General features: G+C 37.5%; 2 protein-coding genes across 2 annotated transcripts; one reads left to right on the forward strand and one right to left on the reverse strand.

The window, feature by feature from the left end:
• Nucleotides 1-345: 345 nt before the first annotated feature.
• Nucleotides 346-7413, reverse strand: UFD1 (ubiquitin recognition factor in ER associated degradation 1). The gene is made up of 12 exons (XM_071763609.1): nucleotides 7100-7413; nucleotides 6489-6621; nucleotides 5741-5773; nucleotides 4805-4926; nucleotides 4337-4467; nucleotides 3859-3931; nucleotides 3055-3123; nucleotides 2443-2508; nucleotides 2095-2142; nucleotides 1638-1726; nucleotides 867-948; nucleotides 346-469 (listed from the first exon to the last, which is right to left on the reverse strand). Exons 1-12 carry the CDS (start codon nucleotides 7304-7306, stop codon nucleotides 395-397), a joined length of 1128 nt encoding a protein of 375 aa, XP_071619710.1. The 5' UTR covers nucleotides 7307-7413; the 3' UTR covers nucleotides 346-394.
• A 377-nt stretch (nucleotides 7414-7790) lies between these two features.
• On the forward strand, nucleotides 7791-20413 carry CDC45 (cell division cycle 45). Its single transcript, XM_071763228.1, has 19 exons — nucleotides 7791-7879; nucleotides 8866-8925; nucleotides 9219-9311; nucleotides 9706-9843; nucleotides 10424-10576; nucleotides 11624-11679; nucleotides 12268-12316; nucleotides 13090-13151; nucleotides 13539-13589; nucleotides 14400-14519; nucleotides 14891-15022; nucleotides 15394-15492; nucleotides 15724-15885; nucleotides 16034-16172; nucleotides 16607-16690; nucleotides 17849-17967; nucleotides 18424-18500; nucleotides 19222-19288; nucleotides 20264-20413. Exons 1-18 carry the CDS (start codon nucleotides 7829-7831, stop codon nucleotides 19284-19286), a joined length of 1710 nt encoding a protein of 569 aa, XP_071619329.1. The 5' UTR covers nucleotides 7791-7828; the 3' UTR covers nucleotides 19287-19288; nucleotides 20264-20413.
• Nucleotides 20414-20843: the final 430 nt, after the last annotated feature.

The raw sequence follows: 20843 nt of genomic DNA on the forward strand, positions 1-20843 counted from the left end.
ACCTGAAGTTGTGGCAGAAGATACAGAGAGGAAAATACCAAGCACAGAGCAACATGAGACCATCACCACTCAGGATGTCAGAGGGGAGGATGCAGCCTAAGAACTGAACCTTTTAGTAAGGCAGACCTTGTTAGACTTCTCACTTTATCCCAGACATATTTTCCCTCTTCACAACACATACAACAAAACTACTTCAGAATTCCTAGCACTTAATTTTCACTTAATTTTCAACTGAAAATTAAGATAGTCTGGTGACTCTGGTTTTAAACATGGAACCCAAACCAGTAAAAGCATTCCTGTGTTGCAAAATTAGCTCATCTTGCAATCAAAATAACTAAGGTCCAATAAACTGCGATTGTTACTTTATTTTCCTCCTGCCTAAGAGTACCACAATTTAGGGTTTTCTTCCCTTTTTGCGCAGGGACTGTCCTTCTCCTGAAAAGGCAATAAAACGGCTTCCAGATTCATCCTGGAAAAAGGAAAGAGGGGAAAAAGATTGTTACCTCTTTGCTCCCTGCTTGTCAGTGATGAAAGCTGAACACTCAGAACATGCCATTAGAGCAGCAACTGACTGGAGACATTTTACATCCTTAAATATACATAATAACCATTTTCTTTGTGAAAATAAAATCTGAGCATTTCAGTGACCTATCAGCCAGCTGAAACAAATATACACTGGGTTATTAAACTTGAATCAGGTGAATCTTTTGTACATTAGCAAGCAAAGATTGGGGGCTGCACTCAGCTAACTACTTTTTAAGAGAAGTGTGCTGTGAAAAATCAAGTATGGAGAAAACCACAAGTTAGGACAGCAGTTCTAATGTCCTAATTCTGTGCAAAACTGGGAAGGATACAGTTTTATTTACCTCTTCAACTTTCTTAACCAGTGGACGTGAGTTTCTAATGAATGTGATTTTACCAATCTTGAAGTCATAGTTGGGTATTCCTCTGGAAGAAAAACATAAAAATATTATTTAATAAAGTTTTAAATCTGCCAATGGAACACCGTAAGACCTATTAGACCTGACTGTTTGTCAGTATCACACCAAACTGCACATATTTTCATTAGCAAATTCTAGATTACCAAAGTCTAGTTCTAGAGTTAAACCACTGAACTATTTTCTGAAGGTTGGCACATTGCATGAAATAAAAAATGAGATATTGGAGCTGCTGTAGCTTGGTGTGGACATGTTTCCACATAGCCTGTGGTTTCTACAGGATCATGGACACACTTATCCTACAAGGATTAATGCTTTATTGTGACAGGTGTGACAGAACACCACAGGAATCACATCCCTGCCCACTTCCACTAAGCCTGAATTTTCTAAATTTCCTTCTAAGAAAAACAAGCAAACAAACATAAAAAGATTAACTTCTGCACTAAACTTCTCCACAAAAAACTGGCAAGGTTCTGTGCATCAACAGAGTGCCCTGTTTTGGCAGATCTGTTTTGGCAACATAGGATCTGCATCTTAAATAGTCAGGAATGTCACAGTCAGTCTAGAAGATTACAATATTTATTTTCCAAATGCAAACTCATGACAGAATTAGCTTTTTATTGCAGGGGCAGAGAAATAAAAAACCTCCACTCAAACACTGATCTTTCCCTTGCTGACAAATGAATAGAACAGACTTACCTTCGAATGTCTCCTGGTTTAATTGGTGATGGACTAGGCTCAACACCTTTCTTTTTGCCATCCAGTCTGTTCCCAGAACCAGAGAATGCCTATATATATATATAAAATGAGTTTTAAATTAACTGTACATTGTATTTGAAAGCACACAGCACAGGGATACTGTATTCTGTAAAAGCTTACTACCACTTCTATTTAATTATTTGTTTCACCATGTTTCTATTTTAGTACAGCTGTAAGCTCTGGGTGAAGGAGCATGTTTCAGGCTGTCATTTATACACTGCCCTTGTAAGGACAGCAAGGCACACAGTTAGTAGCTGTAAGCACCATAAACATTCCTAGATACTGGCCACTTAAGTGATGAGTACCTCTCAGAAGAGGTACTAGTATTTTCTAGTTTTGGACAACCTTCCCTCACCATTTTACAAGATTAAGAAAGCAGCAGAAACAAGAGACTTACACGAAATCCTATGTCACTGACATATCCACTGTGGTCTGCTTCAACATCCTGTGAGGGGAAAAAACAAGTTACCTCATTGTGTTCATTTTGTGATACAGAGAAAACAGGAAAACAGTTCCACATATTTCTCATCAAACAAAAGGTAAGAATAATCTCTTTCTAAAATCAACAGTTGGTCAACAACCATCTCCTAGGTAACACAAGCAAAAGCAACTTGTAAGTAAAGTTCCCTTTCAATGTTTTAAGAAATTGTTAAGGAAAAAAAATTATGTTAGTGCTCACTGCTCCATCACAAGTAAGGCTGACTTCTAGGGAATACATTTTTTGAACAACAGAAGCTTAACTTACTGCAGTCTCTTCATGTTGTGCACTTCTTTCTGGCTCTTTGTACCCCAAAGGAGCATCAAAATCCACCTATTTAGATAAGAAGCATAGAAATAAGCATGATTTTTTTTTCTTTTAATCATAAGTTTTGTACAACTAATGCTCAAAACTGCACAGACTGTCACTTTGTTTTGATCTAGAAAGAAATGAGTTTTGCTTGTTAAAACATTTTAACTCACAACTGACAAGACTAAGCCTGCCACAAATTGGTCTTAACACGTAGTTGAAGCAGAGCAGTAAACCAGAACCCCACAATAACACTGGAGTTTGAATCCAGACAAGGCCATTAAATAAAATGCAGATTATAAAACATGTTGAAGCTAAATATTAAGTAAATATTAAATTCTAGGCACTACAATCACCTGATGGTACATGAAGTGCTGCTCGAGACTACAGATTTGGTTACAAAGCTAAATGGGGATACACTCAAATGACTCAACCTCCCTATCCCACCTGGTTTTTACCTTTCCTGCAGCGTCAGAGGTGCTTGGTGTACTGTGCTACCAGTGAACGAGGTGCCCTCTCCTTTTGGGAGGACACAGTAAAGGCAGACTTCCCACATCAGCTTTAACTTACATTCATGTCACACTCTATGATGGACACAGCCTTGTCCGGTTTGGTCTCCATTACCCGAAGCTCATAGATCTGAAACAGTAATGAGTGTTTTATGCCTGCACATGAAAGAGCTCAACTTACATATATAAAAGGCATATCTAAACCTTTCCCTTCAGGTAATTTAAAAAAAAAACAAACATTAATCAATCTTTAATCATTAATCAATCAATCAATCTTTAGGTTGAGGACTGTATCCTTTAGGCTCTCTACAGAACTTGAGAGCACATATTTTTAACTGAGAAAATTGCTATGTGCTGGAGCTACCTACCCTTTACTGTACCTTGCTGAACTCTTACCATACCTTAACCTGCATTTTTGAAAATAAACTAGGAATCTAGGGTGAAGTTTGTAACTCGACTTGTGAAAATATCAACAGCACAAAAATTTATTTTCTCCCGAATCAAAAACCAGTCTAAACAGCAGGTCAGGAGACTTAACTGATCCCTTTCTTCCTCCAAAAAGAAAACTGTGAACTCTATCATCTTGGGATTACTTGTCAACAATACTGCACAGCTGTAAAACTTTAAAACTGCTTTAGAATCAACAACTGAGTTTAATCTACAACCCCAAGTGATCAAATGTGCACATGTGCTGCCAAGAATACTCATCTATAAAATCTTTTCACAGGATATAGTCACAGTCCTGATGTGGTCACAATTCACAACTTGCAGAAATACAGTATCCTTTTTTACATGGGGCAGAATTTTTTTCCTCAAATTGATGGTACCAAACCAAACTTGTGTGAAGTGCTGTTGTATACCATACCTTTTCATTGTAGTTGATGGCAATAACATCCCCAGTAGTTAGACAAGCAAAGTTCCTCAGTGCATTTTCTAATCTTTGGAGTATGTTAAGATGAAACATTTGTTTTCAGTGCATACCAAGGCTTTGAAATTACTACATTATACAACTCTTTGATCTCCCAAACATGGTTTAGGTCATCAATACTGCAGCCAGCCTTTTAGTGAATATTAGGGTGTAACAAGTTCTTCTAAGGGACATTCAGCCTCATTGGACTTTAAGCCAAGATTCATTCTTCTTCACTCCAGGATACAACTCAGTGCCAACAGTTGGCAACATCTCTGTACATAAGATCTCCATTCTTTTTATTTCCAGAAGGAGAAAGAATAGTTACCTACTACTGGAAGAGTATGACCCACACCTATAGAGCTAGTTCTACTTCATCATTCCAGTGTGGGAGAAAACTTTAGTCCCCTGCTCCATAGCTGAACAGGAAGGATACACAGCCTTGGGATTGGTGATGTCAAGAAAATCTGGACTCTGTGGCTGAAATTTTGAGTAAGTAGCAACTTGAAGATTAACACTCTCCACTTGTACCAGGCCTCCCTCTTCCAGCAGCAAGTTCTGCATCATCTGCAAGAATGGAAGCACAGATACAAACCATACCAACTCGACTGATTAAATCTCTTACCTCAGGTGTAACTTTTTTTTGCTGGGGCCATCATCTTTCTTGAAATGCACCATTTTCTCATGCTTTAATTTCAGGGACAACAGTCAAGTGCATCTTAAAGAGTGCTTTGCTTGTTAAATTCTCATGGAAGGAAACCCAAACTGTGACTGAAAGCTGTACTAGGAACCTGACTAGCAAAGTCATGCACTCTCAGGAAAACACTCAGCCTCTTTAAAATTCAAATGGCAACACAGTAATCCTACTCTTCAGGTTTTGACAGTTCAGCATGAGACAACTCACCCAGTGTGGAAGGTAACAAATGCCCTCATCAGCCACAAATTCAAGCACTCCACAGTGTGTCATTCGGTCTGAATTTTTATTGGTCAGCTTAAAGAGCATTGGGTAGGTAATATTAAGTCGGCCTGGTGAGAAAGGAGAAAAAAAATTTGTTAAAAGCCACTTACACATTTCTGAAACTTTCAGAGACTGAACACCAGGAAGAGTGAGCCAGTCTACAGGAGAGGATTTTTGTCACACCATCGTTCCAATTGCTCAAAACTACAAATTCAAGAGAGATGCCCTGATCCTGTGCTGCCACCACATCTACAGCTTGAAATGCTTCTCCAACATTTCCCCAAGCTCAGAGATGAGCACGCAGTGGGTACTGGCACAGGAAGCTATTATTGCCTTGTGCTATTATCAGTCAGTTTCTACCTAATGAATATTAAGAGCCCTTACCTATTTTAAAATTAATCCTGACTAAACTAATTTCTCGAAGTTCTACTAAGGCAAAAACTCTGGGAGAACCTGTTAGAAGGGCCAGTAATGTCCATTTATACTATTGATTCAATTATTCTCTTCACAGTTGCAAAATTAATTATCACTTATTTTGTGCTTAAGATGAATTTTGCTACAGACAAGAGTGTCCAGAACAAGCAGGCAGAGATTGAGAATTTACTGGATTAACTGCAACCACTATACTGAGTATGCTATTAAAAATTAATAAATATTGATTCATGGTTCAGGTTGTCCAACATTACAAATGTCTGTACTTGAAGACAGAAGCTTCCTTAATTCTGACAGATGAAATACTTACAAAACACATGTTTTGAACTAATTAGTTTCATAGTCTCTATTTCAGTCAGATTTTAATAGATAACTAAAACATTGTAGTATTTGCTTATGCATTTACTTGTATTTCTAATGTTGTTATTCCAGAATAAGATATTCACTTACTGAGTTGATCCAAAGCTGATGGTGGCATAATTACTGCAGAAATGAATAAGAATGCAAGGTTAGGAAAAGTATGGCTGCACAAAGGGTACACAGTATAAAATTTTATCATTCCTTTTTCTAAGATCACCTCTTAAAAAAATGAGATTCTAAAATTTTCTGCAAAGTCATTTTTGAGCTAGAGATTTCAGTAGAATTAGTCATGACAAATATTCCCACTAGCAGCAAGATTCAGAATTTAATCAGAAAAAAAGGAGACAAAGTTTTACACTACTCAGTACTAAAGAAATAATATGTTTTCTAAAGATAATTCTTAAATCATTATTAACTCAAAACAACACAGAACTAGACTGACAGCCTGAAAATTCAACTGGCCAATCTATCCTCTTTGTTCAAGCTAAGAGAGGTACAACAAGGAGAGGAAAAAAATCCTTAATCATAAGTTTCCATGTCTCATAATAGGCCTAGTCATTCAACAAGAAAATTTAAAAAAGAAAAATGTCTTTTTCTACTGTTCGTAAACCAGGACTCACTCGGAAAGTTTTATTTACCTACAAACCACTGAGTTAAACCCCTCCTTCCTTCTGAAAGCCCCACCCAGGGTGCTCTTCTAGCTCCAGCCAGGAAGTCAACAATTCGCCTCCACGCTGTTCAAAATGTTTCTGCAGCCCGGGCCCAAAGCTGTATTACTCGGTATTATTCACAAACACTCTTCCAACAGGTTATAAGTCAAAATAAAACATTAACCTACTCTTCCCGCCTTTCTCCACATCTGACCTGTCATTAGGTCCGGCAAGCATGGACACGGAGAAGCAGCGGTATTGGGTTGAGAAGCGGTTCTGGAAAACCCGTGGGATGGGGTGATCAAACATATTAAAAGAGAACTGGACAGAAAAAAAAAAAAAAAAAAAAAAGAAACATAAAGAGAGGACAGTATTAGCAGGCAGCCACCGCACGCCGGAGTTACAGCACTCAATGAACTCTCCTGAAGTTTCGCTAAAACTACGCCTGGCAGCCGCACAGCTGATGTTCTCTCCCCTCTTTTTTGCCTCGTACAGCGCTGCCTGGGGAAAGATTTGTGCATCAGGCGCTGCTTGGGGAGACGGAAAGCAGCAGCAGCGCCTTTCCAGCCGGGCTGAAGGCTCCGGCTCTCGGGCACTCAGCACGCCGGGGCCTGCCCGAGCAGACATCGGTCCGCGCCCGCCTGCAGCGGGGGTCTCCACCTCCCCGGCTTGGAAAAGCAGCTTTGCCAGCGGGGGAGCCGCCGCGGCACCGGAGAAGGAACGCGGGGCCCATCCTCCCGCCCGCCCGCCCGCCGTGACTCGACACTTCCCCCGGCCGCCCCCCCCCCTCGGGCCTCACCATGGCGGCGGCGCAGCGGCGCAGAACAGCGGCGCTCGGTTTCCCAACAGGAATCTGCGGGGCAGGAGAAGTCGGGCAGGGCCGGACCGGGCGCTCTCTCGCCTGACGGATCTGTGCCCGCCGTCCCCGCTGCCCAACCCCGCCGCCCCGCCCCGCCTCCCTGCCCCTCCCAGCGCGCCGCACGGTGCCCGCCTCCTGTGCGGCCATTTCGTGTGAGGGCGGAAGGCTGGAGCTCGCCTCTGCCTAGCCGGCCATGGGGGGAGGCTTTTCTGGCCCCTTGGCCCTTGCTCTCTCAGGGAGCGTTGAGGCGGTTCCTGCCGCCTCTTCGTCAAAGTCCCGTAAACGGTAAAGAGAGCGATTCGCCCGTTGCAAAGATGTCAGCCATGGCAACACGGCCCGGGCCGGTGCTTCCGGCTGCTGTACCCCTGGGATTGGCCACTCACACCCATCGCCTCTCCCGCTGCCCAATCCCCTCGGCGAAAACCCGGAACGAGTTGCGAGGTTCGTCCAATTGGCTCTGCGGAGGAGTGACGTCCGCGTTGCCATTGGCCCGCGCTATGAGGTGCTGACCAATCAGAAGGGGCGCTGCTTTGGCGCCCAGTTTGAGGTGGGGGCTCCCCGTGGCTGCTGCCGCCGCTTCTCCTCCGTTCCTCCTCCGTTCCTCCTCCGTTCCTCCTCCGTTCCTCCTCCGTTCCTCCTCCGTTCCTCCGCCGCTCCGGCGCTGCCGCCATGTTCGTCTCTGACTGCCGGCGGGAGTTCTACGACGTGATTGTCAGCCAGGTGCGGGCTGCAGGAGGCAATGGGGGAGGGGATGGTATCGCCCCGGGCGTCCCGGCGGCCGGCGGAGTTGTCTCCCCTCAGGTTGCTCCTCGCGAGGTCGCGGTGGCTCCCGCCGCTTCACGGAGCGGGGATGGTGCGGGACCTCCCCGGCTTTGTCGGCAGAGGCTGAGGGTCTCTGGTCCTCTCGAAGCCGCGGGGTTGTGCGGGGGGCGGGGGGGGTGCCCGGTATCCCCGGGACTGCCGGGGCGGGTCCGGCGGCGGGCAAAGGCCCCGGGTGGCGGTGAGGGAGGTGGGCTCGGAATGTCAGTGTCCTTTCCCCTCGGGTGTGTGGCCTTGGAAATCAGATCCAAAGGTGCCGTCAGTGCTACCGAGTCTAGCTGCAGGTTTTACTTGTGTTTCACCTCCTTTCTGGAGAGTGTTTCTGGGTATTGTTAATCTTTTTGTTTCTTTTAGTTGAAACTTTTGTAGATTGTACAAATGAAAGCATTTCACTCAGCTTCTCCTTTTAAAACGTAAAAAGGAAAAAGAAACTCGAAAAAACAGCAGATGATTTATAATTTTTTTTGCCTAAATCAAGGTTATTTTAAAGAGTCGCCTTTCTCCTATTTTTGCTACAGATTTCCTTTAGTCAAAACAGTTCAGTCCCATTCTGAAAACTCAAGCCTTTCTAGAGGTAGCAAAAAGAGATGTAGGGCTGAGTACCTTTGGCCCTTCAAACCTATGAGCAGTTCATAGGAGCCTGAATAATTACATTTTTTCAAAGCAGCTGACATATTTTCTGGATGTGAAGCTGCTTATTCTTCATATTGACAGGGTCCAAATTGGTTAATACTGTTTGCAGTGCCCATTCAGAAGCAATTCTAATGCTTTATGACCTCTACTTAAATTTCTTGCTTTCTGGTCTCGTAGTGATCTACATGTTTCGTGTACCAGTACATTAGATTTGGTGCCTGTGTAATATGTTAATCCTGTTCTAATTTTTGCAGCGTGTTCTTCTCCTTGTTGCTTCAGATGTCGATGCCTTGTGTGCTTGTAAAATAATCCAGGTAATTCTGTTCATTACCACTGCAGGCTAACAGTTAAATTAAAAATGCCCTGGGATTCTTTTATCAGTTTGAACTGGGAAAAGGGTGAAAGTTTAATCTGTTTTTTATAAGTTATTTATTCCATGAGTTACGGCACTGAAAACCACTAAGTCATACTGCCAAAGTTTATATAGGTTTAATATTGCAGATGTCTTCAAAATAAAGATTTGTGTGAAATAGAACTATAGCATGGTATGGTATTGTAAAAGAGCTTTTACCCTCACCTTTACTAACAGCTGTTTTCTTCATTTTAGGCTTTGTTTCAATGTGATCATGTGCAATATACCCTGGTCCCAGTATCTGGGTGGCAAGAACTTGAAACTGCCTTTCTTGAGCATAAAGATCAGGTGAGAAAATACTGGAAATTTTTTAAGTAGCAACTCACTTTATAAAGGCATGTACTTCATCCCCTTCCCCAACTTAAAATGGCAGCTCTTAAACTAATTATTGTTATTGTTTAACTCAAACATACCAGTTATAACCTTTTTACATCAGCTCAAGCTAATGTGCTATAATTTTGATAGATTCAAATTATGTTGAGATATAGAGGGGAGTTGTATTAAATGTCCATCATCTCTGAATTGGCTCTTTTGTCTTACAAATTTTTTAGCTTCATCAAATATCAGAAAGTAAATGGAAGTTTTGGCAATGATGAGTGCTTTGAAAGTTTTGTAAAGGTGTTTTCAGTCTTCTGGTTTCTGCTAATTGTAGTAAAAACATTTTTTTTCCTTTTGTTTGCAGTTTAAATATTTTGTTCTTATTAATTGTGGTGCCAATGTTGACCTTTTGGAGATCTTGCAGCCTGAAGAGGACACTTGTTTTTTTGTATGTGACAGTCACAGACCTATCAATGTAGTGAATGTTTACAATGACACACAGGTAAACACTTCTATAATAAAAATCTTTGCCCAGTGTGGTGGTTCAGTGCTTTTCTCTACTTTGCAAAACTGCTTACAGGCTTAGCTAGTGGGTTGGTATACAGTATTAATGGATATTTGCAGAATTAATGTACATGATCAGAAAAAAAATGTTTTCAGTAATAAAATATTTACCATTAGTCATGTGAGAGTTATCAATAGCAAGCTGTGTATCTTCTTGTTCTAAATGAAACTGCTAATAATCAAAGGGTAAGCATCCTCCAGAATGTAACATATATCAGCATCTAGCAACTTAGAATGTGAGTATTAAGCACAAATTATTTGACATGACTTTAAAAATCATAAAAAAATGATAGTTAATTTAGTAGTGCTGTAATCAATGAGTGTGTCTTTTACTCATATTTTGTATACATAAGTATGGTCTCTATTAAAAGTAGTATTTTTGTAATGTCAGGAATAGATTACAGCAAAAATGAATTTTAAGTTCTTTTAGTAAGTTTCTGAAATAGTCTCGTTTGTCACTTGAAATATTTTTTAATCACTAAGTAAGATAATTTATTTAAAAAACTTTTTCTTGCTAGATTAAGCTGTTAGTTAAGCCAGATGATGATTTCGATGTTCCTGCTTATGATGATATCTTCAGAGATGAAGAAGATGAAGAAGAGGAAGAAGAGGACTCAGAAAATGAAAGTCGTGGGTCAGAACCTTCAGAAAAACGTAGGCGTTTTGAAGAGGTGTGTTTCTGCTACTTTGTTGTGAAAAGAAAGAAAACAAGTTATTATGTATACTTTAACATCATCATAATAATCATGAGTTTAAAATTATGTTCTATTAGATCAGAAATTCAAGCATAAGATTTAAAAATAATCCACTACAACCTGTAGAGTTTCACATACACAAAATGTTTCATTATCTGAACAGATAAAGCAAAACAGATAAAAAAAACCCAACAAACAAACAAACAAAAAAAAAAACCAGCAAAAAAGAAAAAACTGTTTTAACTTGATAATACATGTTGGCTTTGTGTAATCACTAAGCTGGAGAGAGGTATCTCTAATTGTGTGCTCTGGACTTTCCAGTACAGCAAATGACTGATTAGATATAAGCTTCAGTTTTGTAATAAGTGAGAAAATAAAGCTCAGAAATAGTTTAGCAATACATTTTGTCTGTCTTTGTAGTAAATAACACAAATCTGTCATGGTAGACACATTCTGAGACATTCTGAGATTTAATATTTATTTAATGTTATTTTTCTATTAACATTGTATTGTTTTCCCTACTAATCTACAAAGGATACCAGAAATCCTAAGTAAAATCTATAAATTACATGCACAAAAACTGTTCTTGATTCTTAAATCTATTTAATATTTGAGTTTTCAAGCTGATTGTGCTATTTTTAGAGTTTAAATATACATTGTCTGCATCTTTTTTTGAGCTTCATGAATTATCTTGTCTATTTTTTATCATTTCATTTTTATATTACAAAATGACAGAATGCAATGTTTCATCTGTTGAAAATACTGGGTACTTTGCCTCTAATTTTTGAAGAAAAGCTAAATAAATGCTAGCACAAGAAGATGTCATGATTTATAAAAGTGTGTTCCTTGCAAAAATATTTTATAATAATACTTCTCTCAATTGTGTTGATAATAGGAATAATTCTTCTTTTTAGGGAAGAGTTAACTGAATCTTTTTAATGAAGACAGGCATTAAAATGTCTGGATAGATGCTAAGCTATGTGACTATTTTTCCAGTTTTTTAACATCCAAAATAATTTACAGGATGTGATAGAGAGAACAATGAAAAGGCGACAAAGGCAAGAATGGGAGGCACGCAGGTGGGTTCAGCTTCTTCATTTTGCTTTTATTTCTTTTTCTCTCTCTTATTCTTTGATTAAATTCTTGTTGAGAGTACAAAACTGATAATGTGCTTCTTCATCTGCAAGGTACTTTAGTTCTAGCTTTATTCAGAAAGAGGCATTATATAAAAGATAAAATATTTAAAGGGAGGATAGTTGTAAACAGTCATAAATTTATAGTAGTTAGGTGCATTGCCTCTGCATGTACCTACAGTATTCTTAATCTTTTCTATCTTTATGTAAAATTGTGCTTCTGTTTTCTTCCTTTACAATACCACTATTGTCAGTGGGAACAAGCAAAAACAAAGAAGATTAAAAACCAGGGGATTTGAGAATTTGAATTCATAAGTATTTTACTTTATTTTCATATTTCAGCGTGGTTTCCCCTTTGCTTCTAAAACCTAATTTCTTTGCAGAAGAAAAATTTCTAGCCCAGGTTTAATTTTTTTTAATTGCTAGAACAAATTTTAAATTTTATTTTACAATTCCTTGCTTAATTTTTAATTAATCTAATTACCATTTCACCACGTAGTCAAATGTGGCTTTATTTTTGTTTTTCTTATTTAGACGGGAAATTCTTTTTGATTATGAGCAGTATGAATACCATGGAACCTCAGTAAGTATGAGCTCTTGTTTGCCAGAAAAACAATTAGAGAATATACAATGTTATAATTATCTAATACAATGTTATGATTATCTAATGATACTATATATTAAAATATAGTTGTATCTTACTTTTCTTGTATCTTTTTGTTCTATATGATACATCATACTGTACAAGTAGTTTGACTTAGCAGTTTAATGCTTTTTGGTTGTGCACATCCCATTTCATCACTGGTGAGTTGGATACATCATGGAAGCAATACTGGTAGATGGTAGACAGTAGTTAACTGAGTCACAGTGCATAATGTTATCTGTGGGGGTAAATGATAACACAGAACTGTTAACTTTTTTTTTTATATCTTTAATATTCGTGTATAAAATATAATATTTTTGCTCAGACCTAAAATAATTAAACTACCAACTATGCACAAAATACTTGCAAGAAGTCTTTAGCATGGAAGGAACTTGTTTGCCTTTGAGTTTTCAAAGTATCAAGATATTTCAAACGTAACACTTAGTACACCAAAATGTTTCCATTTGCCTTCTTGTCTGATTATTTTGCTAAGCGTTGCTTTATATATAATGCAGGTTTGCAGAGTGGCATAGATGATTTTTCTTTTTTCTTAGTCTCCTAGAAAGTAAGGCACTGGCAGGCTGTCAGACTCAAGTGTAATTTCTAGAGGTTTAGTGCCAGGCTAATATTTGGCAAATTGAACTGCATCCCATTTGTTTAAAAAAGGGATTGTTCTGTGTTCACTTACCTTGTTTTGCTTTTCCCTCCTGTAGTCTGCAATGGTGATGTTTGATCTGGCATGGATAATGTCTAAAGACTTGAATGACATGTTGTGGTATGTTTCCATTATTGCTTTTCATAAAGTCCAGAAGTTTAAACCCTCAGTAGAGACAGGCAAGATTTCCCAAAACATTTGTTTTGTTTCAGCATGAGGTTGCAGTTTATTTAATGAAGAGATGTATGTCTTGAATCAGAGGACACATCTGTGCTAATTAATTACAAGCAACCAATATATTTTCCATGGAAAAAGGGAGGATGGTACTGTGGAATAATAGTATATAGCTCTGTTATTAACTTCTGTGTGCAGCTGAACAGTGTTTCTGACTTGTTCTGTTACATACTCAGAGGGTTAAATATAATGTAGTGTATATATTACAAGTATATATTGTACTTGAATTTTTTTTGTTTTAGCTTTTTTTTCTTTCTTCCCTCCCAATTTTAGGTGGGCTATTGTTGGCCTAACAGATCAGTGGGTCCAAGATAAAATCACTCAGTAAGAAAGATTTTGTTTGTTTGTTTGTTTGTTTCTCTTTATAATAACTGTTTTTAATTTGTCTGTCTTTAGAATTTTAGTTTTAGGAGTAACTAATAGCAATTAACAGAGATCACAAAACATGAGAATTGATATAATAAAGTTAATTAGTCACTAGAGACGTTAAATATCCTGATGATTGAATTGATCTGATGCCTTCCAACCATGGAAATATACAACAGAAAAAATGTATCCTCATGTTCTAATACTTAGGATTTTTCAACTAACTTTATTTTTCATTAAGTTTTACAACAAGCACTTCTGATCCAGAAAGAAATGGTGTTTAACAGTAATTTCCATAAATCTGATCTTGATCCATTTATATTAAAGGAAAAAAAATATATTCTGTGTCCTCCAGCTTCCTTTCCAATTTTAATTAATGAGTTTCAGATTTTCCCCTTTTTTTTCCTTTGTTTCTCACTTCCTACTGGATACTGTCAGATTTCTAGTAGCATATGTGTGGACTTCAATTATGGTGTTTTCTTATCACTAATGTACTCATCTTTTTAAGGAGGTGAATGTAATAAATAACTAATTTCATTGTTCAGTCTGTCTCCCTGTACTGGTTTTATTTTAATTTTAATTGCCCGGGTGCGTGGCTGAATATCGACAGAACATTAATTAACAAGTTGTTTGAGGTTTTTAAAGATGTACCTGCAGCTGCCATGCTTCTGACTTCTATGTAAACTTTGAAGCATTTTTTGTGTTCTCATAATTAAGTGCAAAAATACAGAGGGAGAAAGTGAAGTAACCAGTTTGGTTTGGTTTAAGCATGAAGTACGTGACTGACATCGGGGTCCTGCAGCGCCACGTCTCGCGTCACAACCACCGCAACGAGGACGAGGAGAATTCCCTGTCAATTGACTGCGTGCGCATAGCGTTTGAGTATGAGTATCCTTGCTTGGCATCTGGGGAAAAATGAACTCTGCCCACTTAGTGAACCTCAGTTGAGTTTTAATCTACAGGAAAAAAAATATTCCCAGCACCATCTCTGTTGCTGAGAGTGAAAAGAAATAGAAACGCGAATGTTTCGTTGAACGTTAATCCCTCTCTCAGTAGCTCATGTAGCTTCAGTTCAGCTGAACTCTTCAGAATTGGGTACAAGGCAATGTTGCTTGTTGTTACAGGCACCTGCAGCTTCTAACTGTGGTGCAATATATAAAGGCAACTGAAGACTTAGCTATTAGTTGTGGAGTTTTGTTACTATTTTTACCTGCAAATCATATATGCGTTTATGACTGATTTCCTTAGCTCTTGTTCAGTCTGCGCCTGGCACTTTATCAGCACTGGTCTCTATATGAAAGTCTCTGTAACACTTCATATACCTCTGCTACCCTTAAGCTTTGGTCCGTGCAAGGACAGAAGAGGCTCCAGGAGTTTTTGGCTGACATGGGGTAAGTGATAAAAATCTGGGTCTGAATTAAAGAATCCCTTTTTCAATGAATTACGGAGAAATATTAAGAATATAACCTGTAAGTACTCAAATTCTTAATTTTTAAGTATGATTTTGGGGCTCAGTAGGTTGTGGAGTTTCTTTCAGATCAATTATGCAACTTGTATCTTGCTTTATGAGGAATACTTCAGCTGTATGTATGTAGCTTGTGGTATCTCACATCTACTCTTCAATAAGTAAAGAAAATTCAAACCAGCTTAGTCAGACTTAACTTGCTAAATTATATAGCATTAAGAAAGTCTTGTGAAAGTAAGGCAAAATATTTGTTTCTTCTGGCATACCTGTCAACGTATCTTTTAAATCTATTTTTAGTTTGCCTTTGAAGCAAGTGAAACAGAAGTTTAATTCCATGGATATGTCCTTGAAAGAAAATCTTCGAGAAATGATTGAAGAATCTGCAAACAAGTTTGGGTAAATTGTGTTAAATAAAAATGCTTTATCTGAAAATACTTTTCAATTAAGTTCAGATGTTTTTGTATGAAGAACATGTAATATCTCGTTTTTAAAATATATTCTTTAAATTGACAATGTAATACTAGACTCATTGCAAATGTTAGGTTGTATTTTTCTTATTAATATGCTGAGGAGATGACTGGTTAATACTGATAATAATAAACTTAATGGTTTTATTTCTTTTTGCAGAATGAAGGATTTAAGAGTTCAGACCTTCAGCATTCACTTTGGCTTTAAGAACAAGTTCTCAGCAAGTGACATAGTTTATGCAACAGTTTCTCTCATGGAGAATATAGAGAAAGAAGGGCCTGAAACAACTAATTTCATTAAAGCTTTGGACAGTCTCTCCAGGTACTGTAAATACATCTCTTTGTTCTTTTGCAATTTTATTTGTGGAGTGTAGGCTATGTATCCCTGTGAAAAGTGTTTAGAGATGTCTCACTTTTGTGTGAGAAGCTTTGTTTTGTGAAAGGGTTTATTTTTATTGTTTCTGCTGCAGGGGTAACCTGGACAAACTGCACCAAGGACTGGACTTAGCCAAAAAGCAGTTACGTGCCATTCAGCAGACAGTTGCCAGCTGCATTTGCACCAACCTTGTAATTTCTCAGGGGCCTTTTCTCTACTGTGCTCTCATGGAGGTCAGAATTTTAGCTTTTGGCTGTCCCATTTTACCATCATATTTGGCTGTCAGGGTTTAACCCAATGACAATTAAACCGCAATTAATTGCAATTAAACCGAATGACAGATGCTTTCTATTAATTCCCCTCCCTGATAAAGAAATAGTTGAATAAGAGTTTTCCCAACTGCTTGACTCAATAAGAAGGACTCTGTCAGAAAGAAACACTGCTGTCCTCTGAGGGGTCAGTATTGGCATCTACCCTGAACTCTTCCCAAAGGAAAAATCAGTCCTTTCAAGGGGCAGAGAGCTCTTCAATGTGGGTGTGCTCAAGCTCCTCTATTGTAGTGGTTCTTGTTACTGTTCTTTGAGCAACAAAACTTTTAGGCTTCTTCAGTAGACATAAGTGGGCAAATCATCTTGAATTGTAATTAAAATAATTTTTATTTTCTTAGGGCACACCAGATGTGAAACTGTTTTCCAAACCAGTGTCTCTGTGCCTGCTTAGTAAATACTTACTCAAATCGTTTGTTTGCTCTGTAAGTAAATCAAAAGCTTTTTACTAAGCTTTTTTTTTTTTCTGGCCTGTGTAGTAGTTATTGTTCTATTGGATACTTGCAGCTTATTATTAAAAACACCATGTGAAAATCTTAGTGATTTTCTGTTAATTGTTTGGATAATTTTAGCACATCCATGAATACTGCTGAGGGTATGTGCCTGAGAGCCTTTGTAGCATTAGTAAGAGTTTTCATTCCTAAGGTACTCACAATCTAAAAATCTTTGTTTAATTTTATAAATTTTGAGGGATCATATCACTAAATATGTAATTTGAAAGGGTAACCTTATTCATCAAAAAACCTGCAGTGTCAAAGGACTGGTAATTGTTATATAAATATTTCTGAGTCTGCTTAAATAAACTCATCTTGTCTTTACAATTAATGTAACCAATGTGAAATTGAATTTATCTTTTGAGCTATTAGTTACACAATTCAAATAAAAATGAGGTTTTGTGATGGAGAACTCTCCTCAAAGTCAAGACTTCCTAATTTACAAACTGAATTTATGGTGGTTCCTCCTTGTTAAACTGCACCTGTCCTCACTTTAAAAGTTATACATGGGGAATAACTATCTGCTGAGAGCAGGACAGCATTTTTTAAAATTCACTACAAAGCATTTACCTTAAGAACAGAACACTTCAAACAAACTTCTGTTTCGTTTACTTACATGTCTAAAAATGTTAAGATCATAATGTTTAAATTTAAATTACAAAATTTTTTGTTAAAATTTACTGCTGTAAAACAGTATGAGAGGGGCAAATAATTTCTAGTGAAGACTTTGTCAATGTTATATCTGTTGTATTTTAGTATAAAATTATGATTGCAAAAAAATAAGCCCAGACCAGGGTTTTAGGTATCTAAATTTGTAACTTGCCTGTGTTATTCCTTTACTGTAAATTGTATCTTGTCTGCCTATATAATTTCTATGTTAAAATGAAATGCAAGGTCAGAGAACTAAAAATCCTATTGGTCCTTAAAGTGACTTTTACTGTAAGAAGGGGATTAAGAGATTATGTAAAAAAAGCACCTCCTGTTGAACTGTATCCTTAGATAAGTATTTATAATTCTAGCCTCACACAGAGAGCTGAAACAAAATTGTTTCCTGAGTTTTGCCTAACAAAGAGGCTTTCTGACTTGCAGACAAAAAACAAGCGTTGTAAGCTGCTGCCACTGGTAATGGCTGCACCCATGGATGTTGAACAGGGCACTGTGATCATGGTGGGGATCCCTCCAGAGACAGAAAGCTCCGACAAAAAGAAGTAAGCATATTGTTTAAAAGTTCTTTACTAAAGGTTATCTATAGGCTTTTCCTATTTTTGAAGCATAGATAGTTTCCCTGTACATGTTTAACATGGAATATGTGGAATTTTAAATTCTTTAAAATGTACTTTTTGCATATGTTATGCATGAGATACTCTGAGAGGATATAGATGTTCTACAGCTTTCTTACAAGTTTTTTTCCCCCCTCCCTCATAACTATTTCTTTACCTTAGAAGAGGAGATAGTGGACTATTGTGGCCCATGATTTAACTTTTTAAAGCCTGCATGTTAGGATTTTCATACTTGAATAAGAGAGATGTATGTTGACTACATGGCAAGTGAAGAACACCTGGAAGACATCTTTAACTCTTAGCAAGGAAAAAGTTCCACTCTTCTACCTTAGTAAAAATATCCTTTTCTGTAATGCTGATTTGTAATTTCTCTTCATCTTCCAGTTTTTTTGGAAGAGCATTTGAGAAAGCTGCAGACAGTACCAATTCTAGGACTTTACACAACCATTTTGACATGTCAAGTAAGTAAGCTGCCTATCGCGTGTGTCATCCCCCACAGAGCCCTTTAGGGGTCAGTGTTTACACAGCCTCCACGAGCACAAAACCGGGCAATGTAGCCCTTTGTGTGTGTCTTAGATGCAAACACTTAAGGGTGTGTAAATGATACACTTACTCTTAGGTCTAGTGAAAATACAAACTACATTATAGGTCAGTCTTTGTCTAAGTGCCCTTGTGCAGAAATTTCCAACTACTAAGCAGTAGTTTGCATAACTTTTTGAGATGATCTCCATTTTGTATTGAGTAATGATTTTCCTAATGTGCACTTCAGTTTGAAATCTGTGGGGGGGTTTTATATTTGGTTTATACCAAACCAGGTATGGTATTTGTGTTATAAGATGCATTCTTTATTGTCTTTGAAAAATTAGGTACAAGGTTTTCCTGTCTTAGTGTACATGCTTACAAAGGAGAGAGTTTTACCCATAGTTAAAAAACCCTCTGCACTCCTATATTTAAAAAGTGGGTGCTTTGTCATGTAGTGAGCACCTAGAAATCAGAGTTTGCTGAAAGCTAAGAGCAAAACAATGTGCTCTGCATTTTTTCCAAATAAATAATTTCTTTTTTCCTTCCTAAAGTTGATATAAGATTATAAATAAGCATACATGGAATTTATAGTCTTGAAGTATGACATCTGCTGTATCTTTCAGTTATTTGCATCTCGTAATAAAATATTTAATATTTTAGTAATTGAATTGAAAACAGAAGACCGGAGCAAATTTCTTGATGCACTCATTTCTCTCTTGTCCTAATGGTAAGTGTAAGGAGAACTAACAAAAAAATGATTTCAAATCAAATTAGTAACTAAATGACATTTGTATATTATGTGTGGCATGCTCTTAGAAAATGAGGCAACCTATAGTGAAAATATAAATTGAAAATTAGTTTCATACAAAGACAATTGTTTTTCTTTTTGGGACAAGGCAGACAATGTATGACCAGAATTTTATTTTTTCTCCTAAAGAGATTTACTAAAGTTTCATAATCCATAAGCTTCTCTTCTATTGTGCTTAACTTTTTGAGGGTTTTTTTTGTTTGTTTGGTTTTTTTTTTTTGGTCTTTTTTGTGTTTTGTTTTTTTCTTTCACATTGTTAAAGTTGTAGTCAGAATGTTTTTATCTGGAATAAAGACGGGGATGTAAGATTTCATTTGTAGTTGTGATTAGGAGCAGTAGGTCTGACCCGACTGTCAAATTGTTGCATCTGTCTTAAAATATTTACTGCTTTTCAAAGTTGAACTATTTTTATTTGCTTGTGTGTGTGTTTATTTTGCAGTGAATGGGTGGGGATGACTTTCTTTCTCCTAGAGAAGGAGGCAAACTTTTAATTGTTTAGTAAAGTCTGTTCAGACAATCTATAAGACTGTCTGAAGGTATATGAAATACCTCATGGCTTTTTTTATTGCCTGGATAAAGATCTGGTCTTTAATATTAGCAGCTACATAGTTATCTTTATGGGATATGTACAAAATCTAGGGCATAAGATGAAGACTTAACAAGTCTGGCTGTTGGCATTCCTGGCCAAATGACAGTATGACTTTACCTTTTCTCAATGAGTAACAAAATTACAATTTCTTTTTTCTTCTGCTCACTCAGAAGATTGAAGCAGTGGCTCAATCGCTGCAATTGTCTGTCAGAACAGCCCTGCATGGCATCTGAGATTGCTACATCTGCTTGTTCTTTCTTTACCCTTTGAGTACCAGTTGTTTCAGTTTGTCTTCTGTTACACAGTGGTGCTTTTTGGTTCCTTGTACTGGAAGCTGAGGATCAGAGGCTCTGAAACTATTTCGGATCTTCCAAAGTTTATGGTGCTGCAGTTGAGATGCATCAACTTGTTTTAACTTAAATGGACTGATACGGGCCTGGACTATTGTTTTTATGTTTCTTGGGAGGTTACAGAGATTTTAACCTTAATACACAGGTATTGAACACTTCTTTGTAAAGATCCCATCCTCTTAATGGCAAAAGGACTTGTGCTTCTCAAACCTGCTTTTATTAGACATGCTCCTGTGATGTTTAGTTGTTGGCTCCTAATGTTAAAATAGGTTTTGAAGAAATTGCATATTTATATTACCTTTATATTAACATTTGAATCTTCTTTTAAATTGTCTTGAATTTTTTATTTATTGGTTTTTTAAGAATTTTTGAAACTGTCCTTGAATTTCTAGAATGTTGCAACTGCTTTTAGTTAGTACTATCAGTTTGAGGTCTCGTACTTCAAATGAAATAATTGTTTTGTGAAACAACTTTCAAGATTTTAGGGCTTTTAAAATCCAAGTACTGCCAAATACTGAATCTGGGGAATTCTGGT

This window comes from Heliangelus exortis, chromosome 19 (genome assembly GCF_036169615.1).
Source record: "Heliangelus exortis chromosome 19, bHelExo1.hap1, whole genome shotgun sequence".
NCBI lineage: Eukaryota > Metazoa > Chordata > Aves > Apodiformes > Trochilidae > Heliangelus > Heliangelus exortis.